The sequence below is a fragment of the Mauremys mutica genome, chromosome 6, assembly GCF_020497125.1.
Source record: "Mauremys mutica isolate MM-2020 ecotype Southern chromosome 6, ASM2049712v1, whole genome shotgun sequence".
Taxonomy (NCBI): Eukaryota; Metazoa; Chordata; order Testudines; family Geoemydidae; genus Mauremys; species Mauremys mutica.
In genome coordinates, this window is record NC_059077.1 from 22,742,846 (window position 1) to 22,755,884 (window position 13,039).

General features: G+C 44.4%; 1 protein-coding gene across 2 annotated transcripts in view; it reads right to left on the reverse strand.

Annotated features, from left to right (window-relative positions):
* The window catches only part of ADAMTS12 (ADAM metallopeptidase with thrombospondin type 1 motif 12), a 274,545-nt gene that overhangs the window by 98,463 nt on the left and 163,043 nt on the right, over positions 1–13,039 (reverse strand). For both annotated transcript variants that reach the window (XM_045022339.1, XM_045022340.1), the window contains 2 exons: positions 10,545–10,690; positions 9,265–9,434 (listed from right to left, as the gene is read on the reverse strand). In XM_045022339.1, coding sequence (XP_044878274.1) covers positions 9,265–9,434; positions 10,545–10,690 — 316 coding nt within the window. The remainder of the gene's footprint in view (positions 1–9,264; positions 9,435–10,544; positions 10,691–13,039) is intronic.

A 13,039-nucleotide genomic window follows, 5' to 3' on the forward strand; every position in this document is an offset into this window, starting at 1 on the left:
GTGACCCCTAGCAGAGCGCGGAGGAACGTGTGGGGGAAGGGAGGGCAAGCAGCAATGCCAGCCCTGCACGAGAGGGAGGGCTCAGGAGAGCGGCTCGGGCCAGGCCAACCCCACGCAGGCAGGAGGTCTTGGGCCGGTCCCACACGCAGGGAGGAAAGGGGGGTCTTGGGCTGGCCCCTTGTGGTGTCCCGTTTCCCCATTGGGTAAATATGATCTCTGCCCCTTCTTTCCTTTTCCTATTTCCTTCCTCATGTTAACTCCCCTCCCTTCCTGCTATTCCCCACACATCCCACCTCTATCTCCATCACTCAATTTAAAATGTGTGTGTGTGTGTTGAGGGAACTAATATGATTTGGAACCATCAAGTTGTGCATAGTAGCCTTGCAACCATGGGATCTCATTACCATTGCTCCCCTCCTCCTTTCCCTCCTACTATTTATGTCGGTTTTCTTAAATTAGATTGCAAACTCTTTAAGGCAGAGTCTGTGCCTTCCTCTGAATTTGTACAGTGGCTAGCACAGTGGGTCCTCCAACCTAATTAGAACCTGTGGGCACTATAACAAACAAACAAATAAAGAACTATTAATTATTATTATTATTATTTATTAATCAGCACAGGAGTCTAGAAGCCCTAAACGGTTTGTTTTCTTCACAGATTTAAGGCCAGAAGGAACCATTAGAATCACCTCGTCTCCCTCAACATTTAAAATGCTTCCTTCATAGTGGTGCACAGAAATCCATAAAGATTCTGGCTCTGGATTTCATCTCACTGACAAAAGATTTCCACAGAAAGCTGCATTTAGTATTTGGGAAAGCTTCATAACAGGAAATGGGGACTTTTTCACTTAACCCATATATGTCAATGGAGAGCTTTGAAAATACCTGTTGATAAAACAATAAACCAAACTCTTAAGGACAATCCCCTTGGCAGCAAGCTAAAATGAGGCTGAAATTCCTTTGAAATGAAAAGAAACTGAATTGGATTAGTCTCATAGTGCTGCCTTTGTAACCTTCGGGAAAGATAAGGGACCAGATATTCATCTGGTGTAAATTGAGACTTAGACTTCAGTGGATCTAGACCAATTTACACCAGCTGAGGATCAGGTCCAAGAAGCCTTGTAACATCAGCACCTTACTATTTCTTTATTTAGAATTTTGTTTTGTTTGGGATCATGCAATAATTTGGAAGATAAGTAACTAGTGAACTGCCTCATCACCTCTCATCTGATTTTGCACACAAGTCATGAAAGAAATACATGAAATTATCCAGAGAATTGTGTTATAGACCACAGGAGAGCTGACAAACACTCTTGCTTAAGCAATGCATGCAGCAATGAACATAGTCAAAGTTTCCTGAGTATTCCTTCACATAAAGGTTGTTGCTTGTAACTTTCTCAGAGTTACTTTTTAGCTGCTGTCACAGCACCTGGTATGTATGTGGCTTACAACTTAGAGGCCATCTCAGGTCAGACTGTCAGAAAATAGTCAGAAAACAAGGCAGACACCCCAAACAGGTGACATATTCTATAATTAGATTTAACCAAACCAGCAACAAATGTGTGCTCCTGGATCTCTACACTAGCTTACTATGGAGCCACAGACAGTCCCCTCAGACACGCCAGCCTATACTACAACCCAGACAAACTGGACTTCTGTGATGAAAGGTTATTAAAACCAAAGATCACCACATATTAGGTACTTCCTTCCTCAAAGGGCCAGTCACTTACCCCTGAGTCAATGGATGCTCAGGATCTCACACCAAAGACAACACTGTCAGCCAATTTCTTTAGTAAACTAGCTAAAGTTTTATTAGCTAAGAAAAAGAAATGAGAGTTATTTAGAGGTTAAAGCAGGTAAAATATGTTGCAGGTGAATTTGAGTTTGTACATTCAAAATGATAGCAGGGATGTTAAATTTGCTAGTTTTCTGCAAGTCTCTCAGGATTGCCCAAATAGTTTTGGGGGACCTCAGTCCTTTTGTTCAACGTTTCCCCTGTCAGAATTCACCAGTCCAAAGATGGAGCAGGAAAGAGGTGGCCAGGAGCCCTTGTTCTCCCTTTTTTATATCTTGACCATTCTGGCTGGAAAAATTCTTGCTGTGTCATGGGGTCAGGTCAAGCAATTCACTGGCATATGTGCTTTGCCATCAGTTCTTCAGATGAACTGCAAATTTTTGCTTGCAACTTCTGTGTATGTGCCGTTTGAGGTGTCTTCGGGAATGACATGCAGCAGCTCTCGTTTACAGTTCCTTTGTTATTCCTGAAGAGCTAACCTATGGGTGTTTCTCAGATTCACAGCATGTTTGAGTTACATACATATACCAAAATTTCATGACTCCACATGCACAGTGTCGATATACACATTATAACAAGATAATAATACTCAGCAGATTATAACTTTTTCAGTGATACCTCCCAAGGCAATTTTGTGAAAGTGGTGCCCATATTAAAGTAGATAATCATCTTCCCCCTCAGACAGCATCACACCCCCAACGCAAAATGGATGTAGGAATGGACACCACTGACACTCCTGAATACACTTCAGGGTTCCTCCATTCTTAACAATACATCAGCAACTACATTTCCCTTTCCCTTGATATGAACTTTGTCCATGTCAAACTCTTGCAAGGCTAAATGCCAATGGAGTAACCTTGATTTGGTTCCCTTAGCTTTGTGCAGCAAAATCAAAGGGGCATGGTCACATAATACAGTGAAGTTTTTGTTACACAGATAGGGTTTAAGGTGTTTAACAGCCCAGACTCTGGTGTAGCATTCTTTCTCAATCATGGCATATTTTTGCTCAGTTGGGATCAGTTTTTCACTTAAGTATGTAATGGGGTGTCTTTTACCCCCTTTTCCATCGTACATTAGTACAGCACCCAAACCAATATTAGAAGCACTCATACACAGCAGGAATGGTTTATTAAAATCAGGACTGACTAAGATGCTCCTTAGACAAAGCATCTTTTATATTTTGGAAGTCTCTCTCAGCTTGTCCAATTTTCCTTTTATAAGGTCTGCGATGGGGGTCACAATATCATTTACAAACCTACAGTAATAGTTGGCCAGACCAATAAAGGACTGGACCTGCTTTTTTGTTTTAGGGGCAGACCAGCTTTTAACAGCTCTACTTTTAAGGTGTCAGGGCGAACCAGCTCACTGCCCACCTGTGTCCCAGATAAGATACCTCTGCAGCCCCCATTTTGCATTTGGAGACGTTAACAGTGAGGTTGGCTTCTTTTAGCCTTTGCAGCACAACACCTACATCAGGGGTGGGCAAACTATGGCCCGGGGGCCGCATCTGACCCTCTAGATGTTTTAATCTGGTCCTTGAGCTCCCGCCAGGGACTTGCCCCACTCCGTGCAGCTCCTAGCAGCAGCAGCAGCAGCATGTCCCCCCTCCAGCGCCTGTGCATAGGGGCAGCCAGGGGGCTCTGTATACTCCTCTTGCCCCAAGTCCTGCCCCTGCAGCTCTCATTGGCCAGGAAATGTGGCCAATGGGAGCTGCAGGGCGGTGCCTGCGGACAGGGCAGCATGCAGAGCCACATGCCCGCGCCTCCACATAGGAGCTGGAAGGGGGACATGCTGCTGCTTCTGGAAGCTGCTTGAGGTAAGCGCTGCCCGGAGCCTGCACCCTGGCCCCCTCCCACACCTCAACCCCAGCCTTGATACCCCTCCCACCCTCCGAACCCCTCAGTCCCAGACCTGAGCACCCTCCTTCACCCCCAACCCCTGATCCCTAGCCCCACCCCAGAGTCCACACCCCCATCCGGAGCCCTCACCCCCTATCTGCACTCCAATCCTCTGCCCCAGTCCAGAGCCCTCCCCCGCACACACACCCTGAACTCCTCATTTCTGGCCCCATCCCAGAGCCTACATCCCCAGCCAGAGCCCTCACCCCCTCCCGCACCCCAGCCCCCAATTTTGTGACCATTCATGGCCTGCCATACAATTTCCATACCCAGATGTGGCCCTTGGGCCAAAAAGTTTGCCCACCCCCATCTACATGGTGGTCTTGCCAGGCACTACGGAAAATGGCCAAATCATCTATATAGGCTCTAGCAAATGTTTGTAACCTATGCGGAGCCTCATTAATAAACTGCATAAAGATCACTCCAGAATTCATCAACCCAAAAGGCAAAACTTTAAATTCATACAGTCCAGATTCCACTAGGAAAGCGGATCTACGGGAATTTGTAAATACCCACAAGTTATGAATTTTGCACCAACACCCCCCAATTGGTCCAATAAGTCCTCTATTTGGGGTATAATCCACCCAAAACCTCATGGTTTTATCCCTTTTAGGTACCATTACAAGAGGGGAAACCCCTGGGCTTTTTGAGTCAGTGATTATTCCCAATTTTAGCATGCTTCCCACCTCTCCTTTCATCTGTCTCTGCAGTTCCCCCTTGGCCCGCAGGGTGAGTCCCTATGGTCTAAATGGAATGCACAATCTTGTTAGTTAAACATGTGGCCATGTCCACACCAGCGAGCTTACAGTGGTACAGCTGTACTGATGCAGCTGCCTTGCTGTAAGATTGCAACCGCTCTATGCTGACAGGAGAGAGCCTTCTGCTGACATAATAAAACCACCGCAATGAGCAGCAGTAGCTATGTCGTCGGGAGAAGCGCTGTGCACACTACTACTTATGTTGGTGAAACTTACGTTGCTCAGAGGTGTGTTTTTTCACACCGAGTGACATAAGTTTTGCCAACATACATGGTAGTGTAGACATAGCCTGAGAGATGAACAGGGCCAGCATTTCCTGCCTTTGGGATAGAGTTAAGCTTTCCCCAACCTCAATGCTCTCTAGTGGTGTTTCCTCCTTGCTTTCCCTGACCAAATCAATTAAGGGAGCAGACAACCTCTCTTCATTAGCTCAGCAAATCATGTTGACAGCTAACTCCCTTTCATGGGAAGTCTGCGACCTATTGATGTGTACAGTCTGCACGGCTCCCCTGCCATGGGGCTTTCTGACATTATATGCAATCTTGGTTTTACTCTTTCAACTACTTCAATGGGCCCTTTCCAGAAATCTTACATTTTGTTCTTCCTCACAGGAATTAGTAGGAGCACCATAGCTCCAATTTCGACCTCTCTTTTATATGTCTGTCACACCAAGCTTTCTGACTTTCCTGACTTTTCTTAAGATTCTCTTGCACCAAATCCATCAGAACTTGTAAATTTTCCTTAAACTGAGACTGTTAGTTTTCCCCAGTACAGCCCTCCTAAGAATCACAAATTAAATTTAAGGGTCCTCTGACCTGCCTCCAATATAGGCGATCAAAGAGAGCAAAGCCAGTAGATTCTTGGGGTACACTTCTGTACGCATACAGTAACAAGGGGAGCAACAGATCCCAGTTGCCCCCATGCCTGGATACATACATTCTAAGTATGGCTTTTAAAGCTTCACTGAATCTCTCCACAAGCCCATTAGTTTCTGGGTGGTAGGATGCAGCGTTTATATGCTTCATCCCGCATAACTTCCACAACTTTTTAAAGACAACAGACATAAAATTTGTACCATGGTCTGTTAAACTCTCTCTGGGAAAGCCTACTCTGCTGAAAATAGCGAATAGATCTGTAGCTACCATTTAAGCTTCAATATTAGACAATGCTGTAGCCTCGGGGTCCCCGGTAGCTGAATCTACCACCACCAGTATATATTTCTTTCCATTCCTGGAAGTCTAGAGAAAGATCCTACAAATTCCACAGACACTCTGGCAAATGCCTCCCCAATAACAGATAAAGGTTGTTGGGTGTGGGGCAGAGGCATTGCAGCCCCCTGGCGAAGTCTAGCTGACTGCTCTTTGGCTCAGGGCAGTCTGGCATAGAAGTCTGAATCAACAGGGTTGCCGTTCCTTACAGGGCTATGTGGTCTAGTGGCCAGAGTCAATAGTTCTGCCCACTGTCACAGGCTTTTTTGGCCTAGCAACCAGACTCAGTATGGCTCCTCTCCCCCCAGGGCTGTGTGACCTAATGGCCAGAGTCAATATGGCTCCCCTTTCCCACAGGACTGCGCGGCTTAGCGGCCAGAGTCAATATAGATGCCCTCTCTCACAGAGCTGTGCGGCCTAGTGACTAGAGTCAATACAGCTGCCCTCCTTACCAGGGATGTGTGGTCTAGCAGCCAGAGTCAATACAGCTGCCTTCTCTTGCAAGGCTCTGTAGCCTAGTGGCCAGAGTCAAAACAGCTGTCTTTCTTAGCAGGGCTGTGTGGCCTAATGGCCAGAAGGGGTGGGCTGCCACCAGAAGAATGGTGACCAGGGTAGGGGGCTGGGACCCTCCCTACTCCACCAGGTCCCAGCCCAGGGTCTTGTCAGTGCCAAGCCTATTCACCACTGGATAAGCGGGGATCCAACCAAAACACGTTAACTTATTGTTCAGTTCTACAACCGGACCAATGTCCAGTTCCCCTGGACCACTTCCTATAATGTCTTCCAGTGGCATGATCTCTGGATCTCCTGGGTCGCTGGCCTGTGAAGCTCCCAGTCGTTCCACCATCTCCTGGGTGTCCGCAGGTAGCCGAGAATCTGTCCGGATCCTGGCGGGTTTGGCCTCTGTGGTCTTGGGCTCCAGCAGCTCCCAGCAGGAGCCTGCAGCATACATCCTCCCTCCTCAGCAGTCAGACCAGACGGGTGGTGTTAACTCCTCCTTGTCCAGTGCGGGGCAAGTACATCCCATCACAGGCACCTTACAATGTCTCTTTAAGTCCTTACGCTTCTGACACAAGTTAAAGCTTCTGCAATAACCCTTCACTGTCTGAAACATATGGGTCTATAAAAGTTTCCTTCAGCCTGTCACACATTTTCTCTGTTCCTAGATGACCCACAAATGGCCCATCATGAGCTAATTGGAGCAAATCTCTCCTCTCAGGCTACACTTGCACTTCAAAGCGCTGCCGCGGCAGCGCTTTGAAGCGCTAAGTGTAGTCAAAGCGCCAGTGCTGGGAGAGAGCTCTCCCAGCGCTGTCCGTACTCCACCTCCCTGTGGGGAATAACGTACACTTTGACCACACTGGCGCTTTGCAGCGCCGCAATTTGCAGCGCTGGAGAGGGTGTGTTTTCATACCCTGCTGCAGCGCTGCAAATTTGCAAGTGTAGCCATGGCCTGCAGGCTTGCAAACTTCACCAGGAAGCTGCCTTTTTCCAGAAGGAGCTTCCCCAAATAATACACCATTCTGAATAAATAAAACTGACCTTTCCTTCCCCAGAAGGGGTCTGATCCTATGTAGCAATCCAGGTCTGTTCCAAAGTAATATCACTTGAATAAGCCGATATAAATTATTTCTATGTTTCACTTAAACCTGGAACAGTCTCCAGTACGAAAGAATCCTCAGCTCCTTCCTCAGCTGGCAAGCTGCCATTCTCAACAAACAATAGCTCAGGGGAATTCCACCCATCACCTTCGCACCTCACTGACAGCAGGCAAAGTAGAGGAATCAGATCCATGGTAGTTATAACATTAACCTGATTGGACATAGTTACAATGTCATTATCTATCAAAATATCAGCAGGTAGCAATTCCTAATACCAACCACAATATAATCCTTAGAATTTTCCCACTCAGGTGGATTTTAGCCAGAGGCACAGTCATTGAAAACTCAGCCAAAGCTAGAAGATTTATACTTCTGCCAGGCAATTTATCTTTTATCACAAAACTTTCTTTAACCAAAGTAATATGAGATGCAGTATCACGTCACCCAGTATATTCAACCCCATTTACTTTTACACTCTTAATGAACTGTTCACTATCATCCCATGACTCGGTTCTAATATAATTTATGAGGCCATTTTCCTCTCCCACAATTTCCTCTGTGGCTAATGTGGTAGCATTAGCACTTACATTGGTAGCACTGGAACCCACGAAAGGCGTTGCGGGTGCAGGTTGTGAGGTGGTTTTAAGCCTTGAGCAATTTGACTTTATATGGCTAGGGATCCCACCCTCGTTGCAAACAATTGGCTTTCCCGTAGGGTAAGAGGTTTTAAAATCTGGGCTCCCTGGAGATTTTTTAAACACAGTTGGGGTTAAGTTTATTCTTAAATCCTTCCTCCCTTGTAAACTGGAGATTGCACCCCCCTCGAGCCCTTGACTCAACATACTCATCGGCAATTTCTGCTGCCATCAAAACCGTGGAAGGTTTTTTGTCGCAAATGGCTGCTTTGACATCATTGGTGACCACCCATAATAACTGCTATTGCATCACCAAATGTAATAGCTTATCAAAGCTGCCATCAGCACCCGCTCCTATTTTTTACATAACTACGCAGTTTATGCACATATTCCACATGAGTTATATTGTTAGACTTTTAAAGATTTCTCAACTTTAAGCAATAAGACTCAGGGGTGATTTTAAACCTTTTCTTACATAGGAAATTGTGAATGGATGTAGTTTCTGTGTCAGGCCCTAAGTGCTTTGGATTTATTGACAAACTCTTTCATAAGGTACCTAATCACCCTTATTTTTCCTTGTTCAAACTGAGGAAACCACTTTGATAATGCTTTCCTGGACTACTGCCTGTTCCAACCTTATCTTCAGTACTATATTTATTCGATGAGTGTGGCAATAGGTGATATTTAAGAAGTTTATTCATAGCTGTCAAGCATTAAACACACAGTAAATTTGATGACAAATGCTACTGGCAGAAAGTACATCTAAAGTCAAAGCAAAGTGCCTTTGAACGTAACGTCTCTAAACAGTTTATTGTTCTTAGGTGAAGGAACAAGTAATGTTGGTAATTCTTGCTGGATAGGCTTTTGAAGTCCAGCACTAACAGTAGAGATAGCTCCTGATCACTAATTGCTTTGGAATTTTTCCAATTTCTACCTAGTTTTTTTTGCTTGTTCGAACTCCCCAGACCCAGCTCCCCACCTGCAGACTCCCTGCTGGTCGGCACTGTGCAGGAGAGGGTAACTGCACTTGATGGCTGCTGCAGCGGTGAAGTGATGGAAAGAGATGGGCAGGGAGCCTGCCAAGACCATGGACTGCTGCAGTGACAGGACACTGGGAATGAGGTTGCATCTGAGAGTATCGGCCTCTCCTGACCCACTCCCTCTGTGTGAGCCAGGCACCCCTTCTTCTCCCCATGCCCTTCCCTCCCTGAGTGCTGGACACCTCCTCGCTCGCTCTTCTCTGTAAGAACGGGTGCTCCCTCCTCCCCTTCCCCCATTCATCACTGAGTGCTGGGCATCCCCTCCCTGCTGTACAGAGGTAGAGGTGTATTTATCTGTAAGTGCTCTGAAGTTGACTGTGTTAGCTCCTTACCTGTGTTATAAACTGGAATCCACTGGTAGAATTCATTCTTGTAGGGAACTGTGTCAAATTCACTGCATTGCATCTGACGAAAGGTTGGTGTGTCTCGTTGACATGAGAGAATGTTACACATGCGGTAGCGTTTCCTTTCTCCGGTGCAATACTTTCCTCCAAACTGTGGCCTACAAGTAAAGCGTGAAGTTTTGGGTCTTTAGAGTCTGTATGAAAGTTAGGTGTGTTTTATTTTAAATAGTATATTCATAACAAGATGCTGAACACTGAAGTCAAATGGGGACTTGACTTCTCAGTAACTTAGGGCAAGTCTACACTTAAAATGCTGCATCAGCACAGCTGCACCAATGCAGGTGTACTGCTGTAGCATGATAATGAATCTGCTCCATGCCAACGGGAGAGCTCTCTCCCATCGCAGTAGTTAATTCACCTTCCAAGAGGCAGTAGTTTTCCCACTGACATAGCACTGTCTACATGGTGGGCTTGGTCAGTATAACCATATCACTCAGGGGTGTGGATTTTTCACACCCCTGAGTGACATTGCTATACCAATATATGTCTGCAGTGTAGACCAGACCTTAGGCACTTTGGAAAATCTGACACATAGTGTTATTTGTTTAAGACAGTAACCTACAGATAGTTCATCATGAGCTCAACCATGTCAGGAACTGATCACTCCTTGGAGTTAGGCGCCTAACTACCTTTGAGGATCTGGGCCCTAAGTGTTTCCGTCCTTTTTGAAAGTGAGACACAGGCATTTTTTTTAAAAAAAATTGCCCTATACATACCTATTTTACTAGATCCTTAGAATCCATCACCAGGATCTCTGAGACTTAAAACGAAGCTGGTTTAGGATCAAATGTGACTTGTAAGTACTCATCAGCTCTCAGGAATAGGCCACTAATCTTTACCCTCACATAGTTATTGAGGATATTGCAAATTATACAAAGTAGTATCATTAAAACAATGTTTCTGATGTTTGTACTAATCCTGCAGGTGAAGATTTTGTCTCTCTTGGGTGGAAGTAATTTCCATGGAAGGTAAGAAAGACTAAGAAGCAACATGAACATTGTAAAAGGCACGGCTGGTGAATTCTAGACAGGGGTGTTTCTATGGGGAGAAGTGGATTCAATGGTTGCCTTGCTGCAATAGCTGTTAATAATATGATGAGAAACAAAAGTGTCCCTATCCTCACAAATACCCATCAGACATCTCAAACACATTGCATTACATACAAAAAGCATTGACAGGGTTGGTGATGAACTGTGCACACAACTTACTCCGGGTTATTGCAGTGTCTTTCTGCGCTTTGAACTCCTGCCCCACATGTCCGTGTGCAATGGGACCAGGAGGACCATGTGCCCCATCCACCGTTTATCATTTCTGGATTCTCTCCCACTGTAATGCACTCTGCGTTGAAGCACCACTGAATAATAAAGAAAAAGCAAACACAGGGGGTCAGAAAATTCTCAATGCAAAAAAAAAAATGCAGATTGATGAATGCTTAAATTAAAACCTAGTCAGCTGTGTGTGCCGAAAACCATTTAATCAGCTTTGTTGGTATAAAGATGACCTAGAACAGTGGTTCTCAACCAGGGATACATGTACCCCTGGGGGTACATAGAGGTCTTCCGGGGGTACATCAATGCATCTAGATATTTGCCTTGATTTACAACAAGCTACATAAAAAGCACTAGTGAAGTCAGTATAAACTAAAATTTCATGCAGACAATGACTTATTTATAGTGCTCTATCTACTATGCAATGAAATGTATGTGTAATATTTATATTCCAGTATATATTTATTTTATAATCATATGATACAATCAGAAAGTGAGCAATTTTTCAGTAATAGTGTGCTGTGACACTTTTGTATTTTCATGTCTGATTTTGTACGCAGGTCGTTTTTAAGTGAGGCAAAACTTGGGGTATGCAAGACAAATCAGATTCCTGAAAGGGGTACAATAGTTGGAAAGGTTGAGAACCACTGACTTAGAAGAGGTAAAATCCCCTCATCCTGTCACAGACTACGTCAAGCAACATTTCCTCAGCAAAATTCTATTGATAACTGTTGGTCATGACTAAACGATTTGGCAGTTCCTTCAGACTTTAAACTCTATGACTCTCAATGTCATTCATATTTTGTATGCATCTATTGCTAGAAACGTAGGCATCTTCCATCTGTATTCTGTTGGAGATGGAATGGAACAGTCCTTCAGTTAGAGGCCTATGGTGATAGGTCACTGAAAGGAAGTGTGTGATGAGATGAGATGGATTCAAATTCAGAGGAGCCATAAATGGTGGTGTAAGATACATTTATGTACACCATTTGTAACATGGCACAGCTAACCAACAGAAGGTGCTGTAGTAGGAAAAGAAACCAAAAGAGAATGTACAAAGTGTAAAATAAAGCAGCTCGTCTCTTCCCACACACAAGGTCAAATTCTGATCTAAATTACACTAGTACAAATCCAGAGTAATCTCACTTAAGTTCTGCTTCATCCACTGTACATCCTGCATATAAATACCTGTCACGGGTTTTGGCATACACAGAATAATAAATAATAGAACCTACTTATCCAAAGGCTCAGAAAAACGTGTATGATACTATACTGTATTATTTAAGAAATAGTAAATGATCATGTATTTAAAGACTGTGGTTCAGATTTTCATCAGATGTAAGTCAGCATAATTCCACTGACTTTAACAGCCTTATGCCAGTTTACACTAGCTGAAGATCTAATTCACTGTATCACAATGTGTATGCACGAGAGCAGACAGCTCAACTATGCAAAATTAATATAGTCAACAGTTTTTTATGGACAGAAATGATGTTACACAGGTATTGTTAGTCCGAGTGTCAGAATCATATAAATAGAGCAATAGTTAACAACTACCCTTTGCAGGTAAAACTAAGTTTTTAATATGTACCATACGTATTTTCCCCCAAAAGCATTTTACAAACTTAAACTAATACATAGATTATCCTAGGATAATTTCATTTTCCACTGATAGGCAACCACCTCTGAGGTGACATGGAAGCAGAGTACCAAATGAAATCTCAGGGGGAATTTAGGTGCGCACAGGGCAATTACCTGAGCTGGAATTTGGCCATAACACTGTGGCTAACATAATTTTTCTTACAAAAAATGCCATGTTAACTTTAATGACCTGAGCCTTGGCTTTTCTGTTCTATTAGGGTCCCATAATTTGTTCATCACTGTACCACTTGAGCCCCTTCCAGTAGAGCATAAGCAATGTGACTGACATCTATCACATGTTCACTCTTTCGCCCAGCGTTTGCAGGCCATCTCTGCCAGGCTTCAGGGGTGCAGAGGAGTCTCAGAGAGGAGCTACTGCAGTGCTAGGGTCCAGGTGGTTGAAACCACCAAAACTCCCACATACCCACTCCAGGGTGGGAGGATGAGGAGAAAAAATTACAAGTCACTGCTGTGCAAAAAGGAATCAAAATTAACGTTATATAACAAAATGGACAGGAGAAACTGAGCTGCTGCCTTCTTACACTGCTGGAGGCAGAAAATCTGGTGGCCTGAACTGAAGAGCGGGGCTTAATCCTGGAGCCTCCAGCAACAACTTTGGAGCCCCTCTGAATTCCACAGGTGGGAGGTATTGCCCATTGGTGGTGACTGAGGAGATATTCTGTGCAACAGAATTGACTTGAAATGAAGCAAACATAACTTCTGTTCAATTAAATTATAGCCAATATACAGCTCCTATAGTTGCTTTATATAAGTAATTAAACAATAGAAAGTAC